Source organism: Varanus komodoensis, unplaced genomic scaffold (assembly GCF_004798865.1).
Source record: "Varanus komodoensis strain SLA01 unplaced genomic scaffold, ASM479886v1 scaffold1, whole genome shotgun sequence".
NCBI classification, from domain to species: Eukaryota; Metazoa; Chordata; class Lepidosauria; order Squamata; family Varanidae; genus Varanus; species Varanus komodoensis.
This window is the reverse complement of record NW_025335268.1, coordinates 87,406,778-87,424,919: the sequence shown is the minus strand read 5'-3', so window position 1 is coordinate 87,424,919 and position 18,142 is coordinate 87,406,778. Positions and strand designations below refer to the sequence as shown.

At 40.3% G+C, this 18,142-nt stretch overlaps 1 protein-coding gene across 4 annotated transcripts in view; it reads right to left on the bottom strand.

The window, feature by feature from the left end:
- Nucleotides 1-10: 10 nt before the first annotated feature.
- The window catches only part of NPAS2 (neuronal PAS domain protein 2), a 77,305-nt gene continuing 59,173 nt past the window's right edge, over nucleotides 11-18,142 (bottom strand). For 2 of the 4 annotated variants that reach the window (XM_044433866.1, XM_044433876.1), the window contains 9 exons: nucleotides 16,151-16,232; nucleotides 13,348-13,489; nucleotides 11,761-11,864; nucleotides 10,534-10,680; nucleotides 8,047-8,235; nucleotides 6,360-6,547; nucleotides 5,297-5,386; nucleotides 4,185-4,362; nucleotides 11-1,266 (listed from right to left, as the gene is read on the bottom strand). In XM_044433866.1, coding sequence (XP_044289801.1) covers nucleotides 1,090-1,266; nucleotides 4,185-4,362; nucleotides 5,297-5,386; nucleotides 6,360-6,547; nucleotides 8,047-8,235; nucleotides 10,534-10,680; nucleotides 11,761-11,864; nucleotides 13,348-13,489; nucleotides 16,151-16,232 — 1,297 coding nt within the window. In that variant the 3' untranslated portion in view covers nucleotides 11-1,089. Of the gene's footprint in view, nucleotides 1,267-4,151; nucleotides 4,363-5,296; nucleotides 5,387-6,359; nucleotides 6,548-8,046; nucleotides 8,236-10,533; nucleotides 10,681-11,760; nucleotides 11,865-13,347; nucleotides 13,490-16,150; nucleotides 16,233-18,142 lie in introns of all 4 variants that reach the window. The other 2 variants (XM_044433853.1, XM_044433860.1) reach the window with 2 other exon arrangements.

The following is an 18,142-nucleotide window of genomic DNA, read 5'->3' as shown; positions in this document are numbered from 1 at the left end:
AATGAGCTGGTCTTTCATATACAAAATAATTTCCACATAATCCCATATAATTTTATTTTATATAGAAATAGGTCAGGGTTGATGTTTTTACAACAGCTTTTTTACACTACTTATTTTATAATGACATAAAATCTCTTAGAAACATCAACATAAAGCATACAAAAGTGCAATGCATTGAAGGAAAATTCACTCCTAAAACGTAATAATGAAAGAGATATGTAATATAGTTGCAGCATTTTCCCACTTAATGGGCTGTAACACAGTGCATATTCTTCAGATGCTTGTTCTGTGAAAAGTTGTGTGAAGGGGCTGTTCAGGTAATAGTTTTTCTTTAAAGTGTTTGAAGAGCATGACTAGGCATGTTGGAGTATTAGCTGCATGATTGTGCTTAGATTCACTGTTTACTTATGTTCATTAAGTAAATAGGAAACTGTCCAGTGCAATTTCTTGGAAATATAAGAAATAGCAAGAGGGAGGTGGGGAGGTATCAAGCTCAATACTTTCAGTCCAAGGACTATAAATAATCTTTTGGCAGGGTGCTTTTTTTCTGTTTTTCAAAAAAATAAACGACATGTTCTATCCCACTGGAAGTGCTTGTTTGGCCACTGGAACAGACTTTTTTCCCCCAAAAGTGCTAGATTATGCTTGTTGTGCAAAACAATAATATCGATCATAATAAAAATAATCTCTCATCCTCTCAATAGAGCTCTCTGAACCAGTGCTTTTCATTTTAAAACAGCAAAATAGTGAAGGCCAAGAAATTTAAATTTACTTTTTTGGAATAGCCAGAGTACTTTCTGGTGGAAATAGTCAGAACAATCTTCTACTGACACATACCAGTTAGTGCCACAGTTTGCACATCATGGCATGTATTATTATAACTCTTCATAACACAGATATCAAATAGTGCAAACATCTGCAAAATGATTCCCGTTCCTTTCCTATTGCACTATTCACCAAGGTCTACACTTGTAAAGGTCTTTGTATATCACAAAGATCTGAAATAAACACATATGCATATGCCAACCGTTTTCCCTGCCCGGCCACTGTTAAATAAAGCTAAATGTGCACTGATTGTGACAGTGGATTCTACTGCAAATGCTGTTGCACATTTGAGGATTTAGACAAGCTGATGGATCTCCTGACACCATGTTGCCGCCGCTGCGAATGCACATGATGGTACTCTACATTTCCTTCCTGTGGAGAGTAGGAAGGCAAGAGCAAAGAATCCACCTGTTCGCTGTGCAAAGGGCCTGCAGACTGCACCTGCATATAAAACAAAAGTTGATACAAAGAATTGTTTAACAGGTACACAGTAGTTTTAGCGCACATTGCACAATACTGCTTTGTGATGGCTGCCTGCTAAAATAAATTGTTTGCAAAGCACATAAAATGTGGTTGAAATTAATGGACAATGTGCTGCATCAGTTATGTAAACTTGGAAGTTTTTGATCTGTTCTGACAGTCAATGGGCAGCTATCCCATTTAGCTAAACAGATACCCTCCATCATCAGCAGGGATTTTCCCCATGACACTTGCACACTTACTATGGTAGTTATATTCATCACAGCTCAACCAGTGTTACACTAGGAAATGTTTACATTACAGTCCCAAGCATGATTATTCAGAAATAAGTCCTGCTGAGTTCAATGGGACCTACTTCAGGTAAGTACACTTAGGGGTGCAACCTTTATTTTGGCACCTAAATTGCCTTTGTTATATGTTCCCTTATTGCTAGCACTGTTCTGTTGTGGACATATTTCATCATTCCTGAAGGGGGGGATTTTCCTCTATATTCAGTTCCAGGCACTCTGGGATGAGACTATCCAGATCCTTTTAAGTCATGGTTCAGGCCTGGCTTTGGCACAGAAACAGCCTTGTCATTCTGTATGATAATGACCTATGCCAGGAGCAAGATGGGGAGTGCGCATCTGTTAATATTCCTGGACCTCTTGGTGGCTTTCGATACCATTGATTTTCATATCCTTCTGGGGTGACTGTCTCAGTTGAGAGTGGGGTACATTGCTTTGCAGTGGTTCTGCTCCTACTTGGAAAGACATCTCCAGCAGATGGTGCTTGAGGAATTTTGTTCAGCCCTGTGGATTCTCCAGCATGGAGTTCCTCAGGGATATGTTCTATCCTCCACGCAATTTGACAACTACATGAAACCTCTGAGTGGGGTCATCCAGAGTTTTGGAGTGTGTTGTCATCTGTATCTTGATGACACACATCTCTATTTGTCCTTTTCATTGTCAGCAGGTGAGGCCGTGGATGTGCTAAATAGGTTTCTGGATGCAACAACAGACTGGATGAGGGCCAACAAACTGAAACTCAATCCAGACAAAAGGAAGACACTATTGGTGGGTGATTCCTTTGACTGGATGGATGGTGTTCAACTTGTTCTAGATGGGGTTGCTCTCCCACAAAGGAGCAGGTTCATACTTGGGAGTTTTCCTTGATCCATCTTTGTCACTTAGAGACTCAGGTGGCCTCAATGGCATGGAGTATCCTCTACCAGCTTTGGCTGGTGGTCCAGCTATGCCCCTATCAAGACAGGGATAGCCTGGCTTCACTAATCTATCCTTTGTTAATCTCTAAATTAGATCACTGCAATGCACTGTATGTGGAGCTTCCCTTGAAGATGGTTCAGAAGCTGCAGCTCATGCAGAATGCAGCACCCAGATTAACTGCAACTTGCACATCAGAACATGTAAAAACAGTTCTGGCATGCTTGCATTGGCTGCCTGTATGCTTCTGGGCCCAATTCAAGGTGTTGGTTTTAACCTACAGAGCCTTACATGGCTTTGGACTGCAGTCCCTGAAGAACCGCCTCTCCCAACTCCCAATACTTAGTCCCTATGCTCAGTGCCTGGGGCCTTCCTTCGAGTGCCAACTCCAAGGGATGTTCAGAGGGTGTCAACAAGGCTTTATCTGGGGTGTGTTCACTCCCCACCCCCATCTAGGGCACAACCTTCCCATTGTGGCCTGCCTGGCACCAACCATGCTGTCTTTTCAGTACCAGGTTAAAACGGCCCTGTATGCCAAGGCCTTTAAAGAGGTATGTGAATATCCAAGGGCTTGAGAAGATTATTCATCTCAGAAGTTTTACAGAGTCATTCTTTTTTGTTTGTCTTTAGCTGTTTTAAACTTTTTTTTTAGTAATTCTATGATATTTTTATTATTATTTTATTGTTCTATGGATTGTTGTGAACTGCCCAGAGAGCTTCAGCTATGGGGTAGTGTTGAAATGAACAGAAATAAATTATATATTTGGGCTTTTACAATATGACCTTTATTATCACAGTTCTAGTTCTCCATTTTCTCAAGTTCTCCATTTTAGAGGGAGCCAGAGATTGGGAGCGAGGGTGGAGGGCAGTTATTTTTTGGTTTTTTTTAAGGAAGCTTATTGGCTAAATAGCCAAGAGCAATCAGTGACAACTATTTGGGGAAATTTTGTACAGCAAAAGGAAAAAACAAAAGGAACAAGGAAGTTATCAACCAAAGGAAATCCACCTCACAGACACAATGTACTAGAGTTATGCCACAGCAAAATTTCCTGCATAATCATACTGAAACAGCCTGATCCAGACACACAATATTGTTTTCATGATAGGTTTTTTCCCCATAGACACAATCCAGACAAGTAGCTTCTTCATTTATATTCCAGTCTGGGGATAGCAGAAACAACAATCCTTCTGTGTATGCCTCTTTTGAATGAATGGAATCCATGCAGGACCATTACTGGTAGCCTGTGTCCTTGGTCATTAATCCAACCACAGGTTTTTTCTTCTATTTTTCAAATTTGTAGTTTTTCTGCAATACACTTGACTCCCTTCACCTGATACGATATTGACACCTATGTATGAAAAAGTAGAAGTGTGCTGCAAATTTTATGATGTGTGAGAAAGTCACCACAATATTGTTTTGATGAGAGTATTCTCTGATGATCAAGACTAATAACTGTTCAAGGCCAAGTTTTCTTGATATGGCAATTCATCCTGCAAGCAAGCTAATAAGCTAATGGCTGCTCAAATTTCTGCCATTTTTAAAAGCCTTTCGCTACATTATGTATCATGCCATAATTTAAAGACTTTTCTCCTCGAAGAGTCCTTTGCCGCCCCTTCAGTTAAAAAACATTCAGGGCGGCTTACCCATTAGATACTGTTGGTTCTGTTCCAGCCCACCTGAAGATAGCATTGCTGCTGATGTTGTTGATGCATAGGTTGCAAAGGTGATGCCTGAGAGGACTGTGCTGCAGGGAAACCAGGGTGTAACACTGCTTGTCCCATCAGCACGATAGGTGCGCTGCTGCTGGAACCCTGCTCTTCCAAACTTGGGAATGACGGTAGCCTCTGAGAATACCTATAAAAAGAAACAGTTTTAAGGTTCTCAGCCAAACCTCTGTTAATAAAACACTGATTTCATAGCACTATCTACTATGGGAAAATAGCAGGGAATCTGTTGTTAAGACAAATAATCTTCTATTAAAATATGTTACAATTTAATTATAAAGTATGTTAGTTTTGTGCCACCTTGAGAAGAGTTCTATCCATAACAGATGGCCTTCAAAGAATTGAAAATGAATAATAGTTAAGTACATTTATGTCCTATACACCTTATGCATAGTGTACATGCCTGCAGTCATCCTGGAAATGCTTCCCAGCACAAGGTGGCATTGACCAGAGATTGGGATGGTGCAGAGCAGGAGAAGGCTAGCCACAAGTTGCAGAAATGTAGTATTTTTGCTTTGGTTGTTGAAAATGCTAAAACCGGTCATGCCATTTGGCTGAGTCAGGTGGCTTACAATTTGTGATGGCATCTTAGCAATAGAAATTGTGGATTCATTGATTAAAGGGATATGAACTGCCACATGATAACTAAGAAGCAGGTGAGCAGGTGCTCTATGGCATAATATTTAGATTCAGTTTCAAGTAGCAGTCCCCAAATTTCCTTAAACCTCAGATATTCTTATGGAAGAATCCAAATACTGTTTGTTCCATCAGTTCTTAAGGAGCAGATGTTCAATGGGATATCAGTGACGAACAGAAATAATGTATGGGACAGCTGGGATATACATTCAGCATGAACTAGACATGTAAACTTTAAGATATGATAGGGCAGGTATAGCATTTGGATTGTCAAAAGGTGAAGCAAGCCATCCTTATTTCAACTCTGATAGTCTGTTCAGACCAAGTACACATCTGGATGAATTGTAGTTTCTTGGTTTCAAGTTTAACTGTACTTCTCAGCAATATACCTTCAAAATCTTCCCACCATATCAGAACATATTACGTACTTAGCTTGGCTTCCAGCATCAACATCTGAGGATTGCCTTGCATGGCAGGAACCAGGCATCATTGGTTGAATAGGTTGACTTAGCAACAGTCTGGCAAACAGGAAATCAAAGAATACCAATTTAATACCAATGAAAGCAGCATATAGCTTGAAAACACAGAAAAGGGGCAATGGGCTATTCCATGAGCTTAGAAATCAAGACAGTTGGATGTGGACTGGACTCAGGAAAAGACAGATTCATTCTAGAATAAAGGGCAATGCCTGTCTTATTATCAGATGTTTTAAGTCTCTGCACATTCTTACTGATGTCATTCCTGACTTATAGTGGAACTACACCTTGTGGTTATCATGGGAAGTTACTAAAATCCCCTGAACCAAACTATTTGCCATGGCTGTCCCACCTGTAACATTTGCATGTTCTCACAGTGTGATGTGGTTATCATCATACAATAAATATTCCTGCCCAGCAGCAGTCATTCACCTGCATTCTGGTGATTGCTAGTAAATGCAGGCTATTATATTTTTTAAAAAATATGTTAAATCATTCATTCCATTCCTCAGTCTCAAACATGGAATAGTACAAAGGCTTTCTTTTCTTCCACTACAGGAAGTTAAAATACACAGGTAATCTGTAATGCCATTTAACTGTTTTGGAAAGGATATATTTGATTCACATTATTTTCCTTGGAAAAGTATGCTTTCTACTTCAAGCTACTATTTTTAATTTATTATTGTTTCTTAACAATGAAATGATTACATTTGAAAGTGATGATACAAGAAATAAACAAGACTATCTTTCTACTTTATATTTTACATAAAGATTACTAAAGTCAAGGTAATAATAAATAACCTGCAAGTGTATTCACCTCTTCCCTATTCTCATTCCATTTTTTTTCTGTCAAAGCCACAATCTGCTCTTCCTGTCAACTTAATAAAATAAGCATTTTAATGTTCAGGATCTTTATCTGTTGCATGGTAATAAACAGGCAGCTACAGATTCTGTTATATAAATGATAGCAACAACAACTTTTTTTTAAGTCCGCAGTTTAATACAATTGATTTACCTCAATTGCTGGTCATGACTGAAGTCAGGCGTGTTATGTCGGTGGCTGCTATCCTGCAGAACGACAGCAGGTGGAGCTAAACTCAAAGATTGTGGGAGCACAGAGGCATTGTTAAATTGTGAGGTTAAGTTGCTGGAAGAAGGACAACCATTTTGCATCCCTTGGGAGGTCCTCCCGGATTCCTTATCCTACAATTATTTAAAGTATCAACAATAACTGCAAAGTTTTGAGCTCACTGCGCAAGTACATAAAATTTAGCACTAACTTATGAATCAGCTGGTGTCTTGGGAAAGAGATATGCATTGTTGATTCTTCAAGCTGCAAAATACATTTTCTTTGACCATTAAGAAAGCCAGGGATGGGGGTGGTTCTGTTTCACATTTAAATAGTCAAAGAAACCTTCTTGATGTTAAAATGATGGTAATGACATTTAGTGCATTCTGTGCCCTGAAGAGGGCAACTATGTGATGTGATTGTGTAAGATGATTATTATTATTATTATTATTATTATTATTATTATTATTACATTTCTGTGCCGCCCCTTGCCGAAACCTCGGGGCGGCTTACAACACAATAAAATACATTGAAATACAATAGAACATAATAAATTACCATTAAATACAAAAATACAAAAAATACACTGAGTTATAAATATAAAATTAAAATTATCAGTATAAAATAAGTAAATAAAAATATAGGAGGAGAAAAGAGAAGGAAGAAGAAGTTGTCCTGGCCAGATCATATGTTTTAACAATTAAAATGATGTTTAAATAAAAAGGTCTTTACCTGGCGCCGAAAAACCAGTAACGACGGTGCCAGGCGGACCTCTTTGGGGAGTGAATTCCATACATTGTATTCTATATATACTATATATTATGTATATGTATTATGTATACACAATGTAATAATACATTGTATTAATGTATTAGATGCTAAAAGTGGTGTAGTTGTTTTTAAAATCAATTTTCCCAGACTGCAGATCTTGTAAATTAGACTCTTTTTTAGACTTTTGCAACAGTGGTGATTTTGCACAACTGGAACAAAATGTAAATTCACATAAAACTAGCTAGAAAGAGTGAAACAGTATTACAAAGTGTAGTATTTCACTTGTACCACATTGTAATGAAAATGTACTATTATATAGGGCAAAATTCACTTGGAAGTATTCTTGCTTAGCTCAAATTAATTTCATGAGGGCATGGGAGAATCTCAGCTGATTATACTTAGAGCACAGTATTTTGTTTTTTGCCCTCTTATTCTATCCACCTGCTGGCGCAATTGTTTCATCTCTTTTAGCTTGTGCAGAGTACCTGACTGAGACAGATCAAGAGACATATCAACACATTTGCCAAAGCAGTACAAAGCAGGAAGATGTACATTTCACAACAATATTATTTTTACAACTTTCTTCTCATTACACTGGTATGTCAGAGCTGGTAAAGTAGGGATGTACCGATGTCATTAAATCCATTCCATCGGAGTTTCTCAGTCAAATGTTTTGGATTCTGACATCCACTCATTGATGGAATACAAGAATTCTGACAGTAAAACACAGTGGAGCAGACTCCCAAGTGTATCTTTGTTCCCAGCACCCCAGAAGAAGAGGTACCAGGAGCCAAAGTAGCTTCTGCTTAAAAAATAGTGAAGGTCACTACTTTAGGACAATTGTCGATTGCTGTGTGCTCACCTGGTTCGATAGCACATTTTCTTCTCTTAACATTTGATGGTCCACTGTTTGAGAAGCTGCCACCTGACCTTGAAGAGGCAGCCTTGGAATTATTTGCTGTTGCTGAGAATCAACCACAGACTTCCCCTGAGGTTCTGGCTGCTGCATACTGCTAAAATTCAGAGATGCTGTTGGCTGTTGTAAAAACAACTGGAACAGAAAAAAAAAGTTTTTGTAATCCTCTGGCCAGAAAAAACAAGCAATAATTCATTTAAAAATCGATTTCAACTTGTCATATCTATTGTTATTTTTCTAAATGTAGATAGTTAGCAGGCTTAATTTGATCCAGGACTGAAATGCTTCTGGAATCAGGACTTGATACTATAAAGGAAGAAGATTTGAAATTCCTTCCAAGTATGTACAGAGTAAGTGTGTTTGCCAAAACTATCTTCTACATCTGTGACTAATAGAAAGGGCTTCCCACCACTCGTAAGATGTTGAAGCCCTACATCTCTCAATTTCCAAAACAAGCACTGGATAATGAAAATCCTTCTCCTCTTTGAATTTGAATTTCGAGGAAAAGGTCTTGAGGTGGTTAAGTTGTTGTCTGAGGTTCAAATGCAACTTGCATGTACACCATAATCCATCTGCTACAGGAATAGTACTGGTGGTTAGCAGATGAATACTGCTTTTCAGGAATAGCATTGATTTGCCAGTCTCTTCACTCATATCCACTTCTGAATTCCACCTGTAATTATCAGGGAGTTCTGAGGATCCAGAAAGAAATAAAATACAACGCGCTGCCACAAATCATCATGGTTATTGGAACAGCATCACCATTGAGGGAGAAAATAGACCAGAGAGGTGATTGTTGGTTGTGGTTAACTCTTTCTTTGACTTCTACTTTCTGAGTCAAATTGTTCCCTCTGGTTGCTTCCTCTGCTACTTTCCTAGGAACTACTGTGAGGGGCGAAATAGGTGCTTACAAGAGTATGTATGTATCTGGAACCCCACAGGGGCAAAATGGGTGCTAGCTGTATTTAAGGGCAAAAGGCTTGGGCAGGAAAATAAAAAAGTGCACACCGCAAATTATTTTATTTATGTTATGTTATTATTGTTGCTCATAGTGAGGATATGCCCTAAAAAAACTGCATCTACCCATATTGCCATGTAATAAGTAGATTGGTTCTAGCCCATGTTCTCCAGTTATTAAAACCTCCTCCTCCTCCTCCTCCTCCTCCTCCTTCCGGAATTTACAAGGGGTAGGAGACCTCAGTGGGTGCCATTTTATTTATTTATTACTGAAATGCATACACTGCTTTCCACAGCAGTGCTGAAGCACTGGCATAAAACCCAGTGGCATCAAAACAGCCATAAATACAACAATGCAGTACAAAACTACTCAGCAGTAAAGCCACACACTCTGTGGTGTGCTGCAGACTGGAGCTGGCTGCATCACACTCCAGAGGAACCCTATGTGAGGGGATGATTTTAAAGATGCCTGAGCATCAGAACTGTGCAGTCCTGCCTGGGGGTGTTCCAGGATGGGTACTACAAGATTAAATGTCCTGCTGCAAGTGCAAAACTCAGGAGCATGTGACATTCCCAGAAGTATTCCCCCTGGTGACAGCAGGGGCTGGATGCCAGCAAAGGGGTGAGGCAGTCCCTAACATAACCCAGTCCCAAGTGGTTTACGGCTCTACAGGCTAACAACACCATCTTCAATTTGGACTGGTAGTTTCTTGGCAGCCAGAGCAGCTCTTTCAGGAAGAGTGCAGTTTGCTGTCAGAAAGAGCCCCTGGTTAGCAGCTTTACCACCACATTCTACACTACCTGCAGCTTCCACACCAAGCCAAGGGATAGCACATTAGTGAGAGTGCATTGCAATAACTCAGTCTTGAGGTGACCATGCTTGTAGCACTGTGGCCAAGCTCTCATCATCCAGAGACACCTACAGTTGGCGTATGAAGCTAGGCTGGTGGAAGGCACTCCTAGGCGCTGACTCCACCTGAGAGTTAAGTGGCGAAGCTGAGAGTGCAATCCCCACCTGGAACTGGGAACTGACTTATTTCTTTGACCTGTGTGACCTACACACCCTCCAAAGTGCTTCCATCTGACCAGAATTCAAACTCTGAACCCACCACAGATCCAAGTACCAGTCAGAAATGTGCAGGGCTGAGCCTCATCCAGACGCTACAGAAAAACAGACCTGGGTGCTGAGGAAATACTGAGGACATTTCACTTCAATTGCCAGATGGCTTGCTTTCATACAGCAATCAAACAGCGCCAGGGATAAAGTAGTGTTGTGGAACAAATGCCAGGGGGCCAAGGTGCACTTCACGAACAGGATTTTCTGGGACTGACTCCTAAAGAAGACTGAAAGTGCCGTGCTAGCCCACTGTGCATGAGCATAGGATGCACAGAAATCTGTTTCTGGTCAAGGAATGCTCCTCACTGGATGAACAATTTGTCTGAAAAATGCATGCTTCATTGTAAACTCATGCTAACCTGTATGTTGGAATCTTGTACCATACAGAGCTGTTCCTGGATCTTTTGCAGTTCTTCCTGCTGCCACTGAATATTGGCTTGCAGTATACGAGTCCGCTGCTCAAGTTGGTCTTTGATGGTTTGGAACATGTTAAACTGGTTTGAGAGCTTAAAAAAAGAAAATAAAGAGCCATCTTTCTTTTCTTCCAAGTATAGTTACCAACAAACCTTTTTCATTTGTTATAAAATTCAGGCAACTTCACTAGAATTTTGGTTCTTAAAGATTTCCCCTCCAGGATATTGCAATGTTATATCATCAGTTATTAGGAAGTGAAGGTGTATTTTGTTTTTTAAATTATTATCTAAAATTAGATAGCCCTTACTGATGAAAAAGCACCAAAATAACAGCATTGCTAGACACATGAACCTCAGGTTGGGTTGCTGAGTTCCATCTTCCCCTGTTTAGAACTTCTTACTAAGGTCCGAACTGGGCTTTGACTTTGAATTGGTCTCAGCAAGCCATGCGCAAAATAAATTATAATTAGAAAATGTTCGTTCGTTTGTTTAAATTTATAATCCACACCTATAGCCCTGTTAGGGCTCTCTAGTTTCCACTAAAACCAACAATGAAATAAATAGTTGCATAAAATAATACAATAGTATAACATGGACAAAGCATAGCAGCTTAAAACATGAATGTAAAATTCACAAAATAGATATAGCAATGCTCCTCTGGAAATGGGCTAGCCTCCTAGATCTATGCAGGCTCTCTAGTTGGCTAATCCTTCTCTCCTGACACTGCATCATGGGGTCAGGGTTCAGACTTACGTCTCCTCCTGGCACTTCCAGACTCTGTCGATTCTCAGAGTCTGCCTGAACACCTGAAGACGGCAGCCTTGAGATAAGCTCTTCCTCCTCTGCCCTCCCTGTGTCTGCAGACCTCACTTCCCAGGCCTCACCATCCTCATCCGAAGACTCCCTGGCCTCTTTCATTCCCAATACTGGGTTACTTAGGGCCAGTAATGGATTTGCAGCCTAATCTACCTCACAAAGTTGTTCGGATAAAAATGGAGTGGGGGAGAATTATCTAAGCTGCCTTTGGGTCTTTGCAAGAAAAAACAAGGCACTGTATAAATGCAATGTAATAATGTTTTCCCTTGGTTTGTACAGATGTGTATTCACATCTAGCTTATGAAATTTCTATGGATATACTTCTGTCCACTTTGAAGAACCTTTTTTAAGACTTACCTGAGCAGTGGCAGGTTGACTGGATTTTTGAATTGGTAGATCCTGCTCCATGGTGGGGGTTTGTTGCAAAGGGGGAGGCTCTGGCAAGAGTTTTGTTGTTGTGGCTGTAGGGCAATAATTATTTTAGTAAAATATGTTTACCAAATGGCTACCATTTAAACTAGAGTTATTACAGTTCTTAATAATATATACACAAAGCATGGAATCATTGTACTATCTACAAAGCTGGGGTTGGTAGGATTTTTAGTCCAAAACATTTGGAGGGGACCAGGTTGCCAGCTCTACTGTATCAATTCTGTAGTGTGTCATATAAGGGGAAGCCAGTTACAAAACAAATACAGCAGAACCGACAAACTGATACCCTCTCAATGTTTTTGAATACAACCTTCATCAGCCCCAACCAGGACCAGGGATTATAGAGTTGTACTTCAAAACATAAGGAGGGCACCTGGCTGCCTATCCTCAGAATACACAAAAAATAGCTAATCAGTAGAACTAGACAAAGATAGTGGGGAAGAAACTCACAATATTGGATTTGAATCCTGAGCTTTGTTTCCCCACACTTATCCCTGCCTCTTTGAATTTCTTACAGGGCAAATGCATTATTAAAGTCATCACAGGAGGATTCTCCAGTGCCACACTCTGCTTTTTCAAAGTATCCTTTAGTGCTGAACTAAGAGCAAGGCATTCTTTTGTTTAAGTGCCTTCTCTTTGCAGCTGAGATGTGTTGGGGTCAAAAAAGGGACGTGCCCATGTAGGGAACTGCATGTACAATCACAGCTTTTCTTGCTATTTTCACTGCAGCAGTTTCCATTGCTTAAGAGACAACTGAACAACAGATTGATCTCCAGCTGTGTGACAGCCAAGAAAATAAATAAATGCGAAACCCCTGCTGCTTGCACTGTGTCTTTTAAGTACATAGGCATCTTCTTTAAATAGATCTTGTTGCAGCCCGGGCTGATAAGAGGTCTAAAGGACATGTGTCTCTTTAAAGTCTTCAAGAATTAGCTTAAAAAACAAAGTTCACTCTCTATTTAGTGGGAGGTTTTGCTTTCATTATCCAGGAAGACACAAGTAATTATAAAAACAAAAATGATGTAGATTCCTTAATTAATTCTCCAGCCAGATATAAACAGGAGTCAGAGGGAGGACCAATTGCACATGCAAATCCCATGCTGGGAAGTAGTTAAGATGCATGTGGTTTATTTACATCTGTTTGCATGAACCAATAATATATCCTCTGGTCTGTTTTAGTGTAAACAAATCTCAGCTACAGTTTTAAGGCATTTGCAGAGACAACACATAGATTGTTGTTGAGTTACCTGAGGGTTGTTTAACTCTCCAACAAACCATGTCATCCAGGTTCAGATGGCATGGCAAGACATGCCCAGGTGGGGATTATCCCAATTGTGCCTGGCACGCACCACAGCTTAATCAGTGCCCTGTGGCTTGTTAAAATCATCCAAACCAGCCCATTATCTTTATGTGAGTAGGCCCGTGTAAGTTTATGATTTACATTCTGACCTATATTGCAACATACAGTAAAGTTGTACATTTAATAGTATTTACACAGAAGCCACAACTTACACGCTGAGTCAGGTAAGGATGTAGGCAAAGATTTGGGTGAGCCTTGAGAGGACACAGAAAGCGTCCGGGTGCTGTTGAGAAGCGATGCACCTAATTCAAGTGTGTTAAAGTGCTGTTGAGGATCCAAATCTGAGCCACTGTCCTTAAAAAGAAAGTAAATGTTATATCGCAGCTTATATGTTTCTGATAGTTTCAGACTTAAGCATGAGTGTTCTTAAAAACCTCAAGAAGAGATATTTTTAATCTTAACTATTCACAATCCAATCCAAAGCATAATTACTTAGAAGTCCCACTGAGTTCAATGGGGATTACTTCCCAGTTCATAGAATTAGGATTGCAGTTTTAATTACATGTATGATATAGCTAAAGAGGATCATCTTTATAGACTTCAGTACATACCTTGAACTCAATTCCAAAGTTGCACCTGGGCTTTCATGTGGTCAAGGAATACCAATGAGGGGGGAGGTTATCTTGGTAGCAGGGTCTGTCTCCCTACACAATGCCCTTTACAATGCAGATTTGCAAAATGCCTGCAGGATGTACAAGCACAGGCATCTTTCCTTGTGACTGGGAATGCTATAAAGCGTCCTCAGTAAGGTCCAGAGGAATTTATGTGCTTACAAGTACATTGCATGGCCCATTTTAGATGAGCATCAAAAGGTGTATAGGTGCAGTCTGCCACTGCTGCACTCCCAGTCACTACAAGTTAATAACTGAACATGTAGGGCTGCACTTCTGAAAGGCGGCTTCATCCATTGTGTTTATATAATCTTGACTTCTCTTTCTCCATGGACAAGTCACATACACAATTGACCACAAAGCATATGGAATGAGAGTTACCAGTTACAACTGTCAAGAATATGATCAATTCCAGTGTTTAATTATCCCAAGTACAAATCATCAATAAATGGAGAGTAGCATTCCCCTTGATATTTGATTTGGCTTGGAACCCTACGCATCTGCAATTAAGCTTGTGCATGAGCTCACTGAGTATAAAATGGCTTTATATGTAGATGATTTGTTGCTATTTATCAGGAGGTTAGAATATTCTGTACTAAAATTAGTAAGTTTGATGCCTTTGCTATACTTCTTGGGTCATGCTATTAATTGGTCAAAATCTGAACTAATGCTTGTAGGTATGAAGATACCCAAATTATTTACTAAATGTTCATGGTGCAAAGTGATTACATATCTTGGTAAACTGGTGCTAAGAGATTACTCACAAAGGTTAAACTGGATGGAAAAACTATCTCTTGACTTGGAAAGATAAGCATCACGTAAACACTTGGGGTAAGGTTAAAATATTTAAGATTAACTTCCTTCCATAGGTATTGTGTGGTGTTCCTTTATGCATTCCACAAATATATATTGGAGAAAATATAGAGCATTTCAGTTTTGTTCTGTTTTCCATTGATGAGGATGCAGCCGTCAGTTAAAGAAGGATTTCATTTTCCAGATTTCAGTTTATATCATAAAGCTTATTTGTTAGCCCGCACACTAATGGCTGGTAAACATCTTTCTTCCTGTAAGTATTCCTCCATGGGTTTTTTTGGAGTTAAAGTATTTGACACCTTTTTGGTTGGACACGTCCGGATTAGGTATTTTTAAAAGAAAGGAATGGATCCCCTGATACAATGACCAAGACCTGGAATGCAATGGCTCATCAACTTCAGTTCAATTCATATTCTCTTGATAAATTAACTTTCGAAAGAATTCAGTTTTTATACTTTTGGTCAATTAACAGAATTGGACAATGATTTTCTATAATTTTCAGTACTGCAGGTCAAGTATCATTTACCAGCTAGTGCTACTTGGCAGGACATTCAGTTATACCATTTGTTGCAGTATATTTGTGGCCCATTAGCAATGAGTGCTTTAACACTTCCTGCACCACTGGAAGACGTAATTGGTCCTTTACAGAAACTTAAGCCTACAATAGTTGCTTATAAACATTTTTTGGAATGTACAAAAGTAAGATATTCATATTGTCAGAGATGTATGCAGTAAGGAATGCCACCTATCAGTCATTGGACTGAAGAGCTTACTATTCACGCTACATTTGAATGTTCCTACAGCTGTCAATTTTGCATGGAAACTTAGACACAGAGTCTGCTTCTATTAAGACATGCTTTTCTCCCCCCTCCCCCTCACACCCCTTCCTCTTCCTCTTCACCATCATCATCTTGCTGTTATTGTTGATGTGGACATGCATGCAATAACACCAGCATGTGTGGTTAATGGGCAAGCCCACATATGGGATGTGCCAGATAAAATACTACATTCACATTTATAGCACAATGTTGAAGGATCGGTGCTCTGCCAATCAACACCATGCCAGCAAATGCCAGGCAGTGTAGGAGGCAGCATTCCACCTTAAGAAACATTTTCACAGCCTGTCTAGCTGACTTCCCTTGCTATATCCAGGAAAGTTGATAAAGCGGATTGTGGATCCAATGGATTCATCTCTCTCATTTATTTATTTGTTTGTTTGGATATTTCTAGGTCGTCCATCACTTTCGTCTCTGGACGGCTTTTTCCAACATCATACCCCTTTCCTTTCCTTCTTACTTGACCCTCTTCAGAGACAGCTGTTGTGGCTTGGAAGAGAAGCTGCTGAAGTGCTTTCCACCACAGCTGGGGTGGAGCAGAGGTCCTGGCTTGGATCCCACCCTTCTGTGTATTGTGAGGGCAGAAATTCACCATATCATTAAGACAGTGCTCTGTTAATGACTTAAATTATTCATACTTTTAATGCTTTGTAATAGCTGATTTATGAAATTAATAAAATCAGGAACCAGCATACCTTTAGTACTGAAGAAATTATCTCTGAAGGTGTATCCTGCAAGACCAGATTTCGTCGCCTTTCCACTCGAACATCTGCATAACTAATAGAACACCGTAATTTTATCTGGAAAACTATTCCTTTCTACTATTTTGACAGCACCATTACATGTAACTACCAGGTCATTACATGATTTACTTCAGTATTAGTGGAGGTGTGGGCTGAGGAATCATCAGTATGCTGATGAAAGCCAGCTCTACCTCTCATTCTCTACCAATCCAGGTGAGGCGGTGGCTGTACTGAACTGGTGCCTGGCCGAGGTAATTGGCTGGATGAGGACCAATAAACTGAAGCTCAATCCAGACAAGACAGAGGTCCTGTTGCTTGGCAGATTGGGCTTCAGGGAAGGGGACCTGAACTTAGTCCTGAATGGGGTTGCACTCCCTCTTAGGGACAAGGTCTGCAGCTTGGGAGTGCTCCTCGACCCAGAGCTTTCACTGGAAGCTCAGGTGACAGCGGTGGCAAGGAGCGCTTTCTTTCAGCTTCGGCTGATCCATCAGCTGCGTCCCTAATTGGAGAATGACTGCCTGGCGACAGTGACACATGCGTTGGTGACATCCCGACTTGACTTCAGTAACGCGCTCTACGTGGGGCTGCCCTTGAAGACAGTCCGGATACTTCAATTGGTTCCAAATAGAACTGCCAGGCTGCTGACGGGGACTGGGCATTATGTTCACATGACTCCAGTTCTCCGTCAGCTTCACTGGCTCCCCATTGAAGTCCGGACCCAATTCAAGGTGTTGGTTATGATCTATAAAGTCCTTAACAGCTTGGGCCCTGGTTACCTGAAGGAGCAACTATATCCATATATGCCCGCCTGCCCGCCCCTTGAGATCAGCAGGAGAGGTCCTTCTCCAGGAACCCTTCATGAAGGATATTAGAAGGGTAAGTACTCGGAGGAGGGCTTTCTCTGTGGTGGCGCCCAATCTATGGAATGCGCTCCTCAGAGAGGTCTGCCTGGCGCCATTGTTATTTGTTTTTCGGCGCAAGGTGAAGACCTTTTTATTCAAACATTATTTTAATTGTTAATATTATTTATTTATTTATTTATTTATTTTTGGACAGGTCAACTAAAATTATATTGTTTTTATTTATTATTGTGAGCTGCCCCGAGGCTTCAGCAAATGGGGCGGCATAGAAGCCTCCTAAATAAATAAATATTACTTTGCAATTAAAATCCACAGCTCAGGTAATCTACACGTATGTATGTACGTATATAGAAATGTAATGAACTACATGTGTTTGTATCTATTTGCAAAATAAAAGTAAAACCTTAGTTGTAATCCTGTGCATATTTATCTGGGACTAGGTTCCACAGAAAAGGCTGGGAAGTGGGAGGTGCTTTACACATTATAAGTAAAATTGAATACAAGTCCTACTTGGTATAGCCCCATTAAAATAAATGGGAGTTAGTCATACCTAATTTAAATCCTATTCATTTCAGTGGGCATACTCTAAGTCAGGGGTCTCAAACTCGCGGCCCGCGAGCCAATTGCCGGGACGGGCGGGGCACAGGGGAGGGGCCCTGCGGCCTTCAAAGCGCCAGCGGCGCCCGGGCCAGCCGCGGGATGAGCAGCCCACCACCACCGCGGGGGTGGAATACTTGATGCGGCCCAGCCTCACCCAGACTCTACTTCCAGCGGCCCCCAGGTAAGTTGAGTTTGAGACCCCTGCTCTAAGTAGAATTTACATTAGTTTTTACCCAATGTTCTTTTTTTGTTCCAGAAAAATGTTAACATAGGTATGCCACAGACAGAGGTCACATGTACATCAGGCAAGGGCACATGATTGGCCATCTCTCCAAACCCTAACTGCATATGGTAGCAAAAACAGCAAATTAGCTGTTACATACATTATAAAGTACCTTTGCCTCTGAAACATATAGATATAGGGCTGTAAACAATTTTTTTCTAAAGTTCAATTAGCATGCCTACAAAATTTCAATGATTGCAA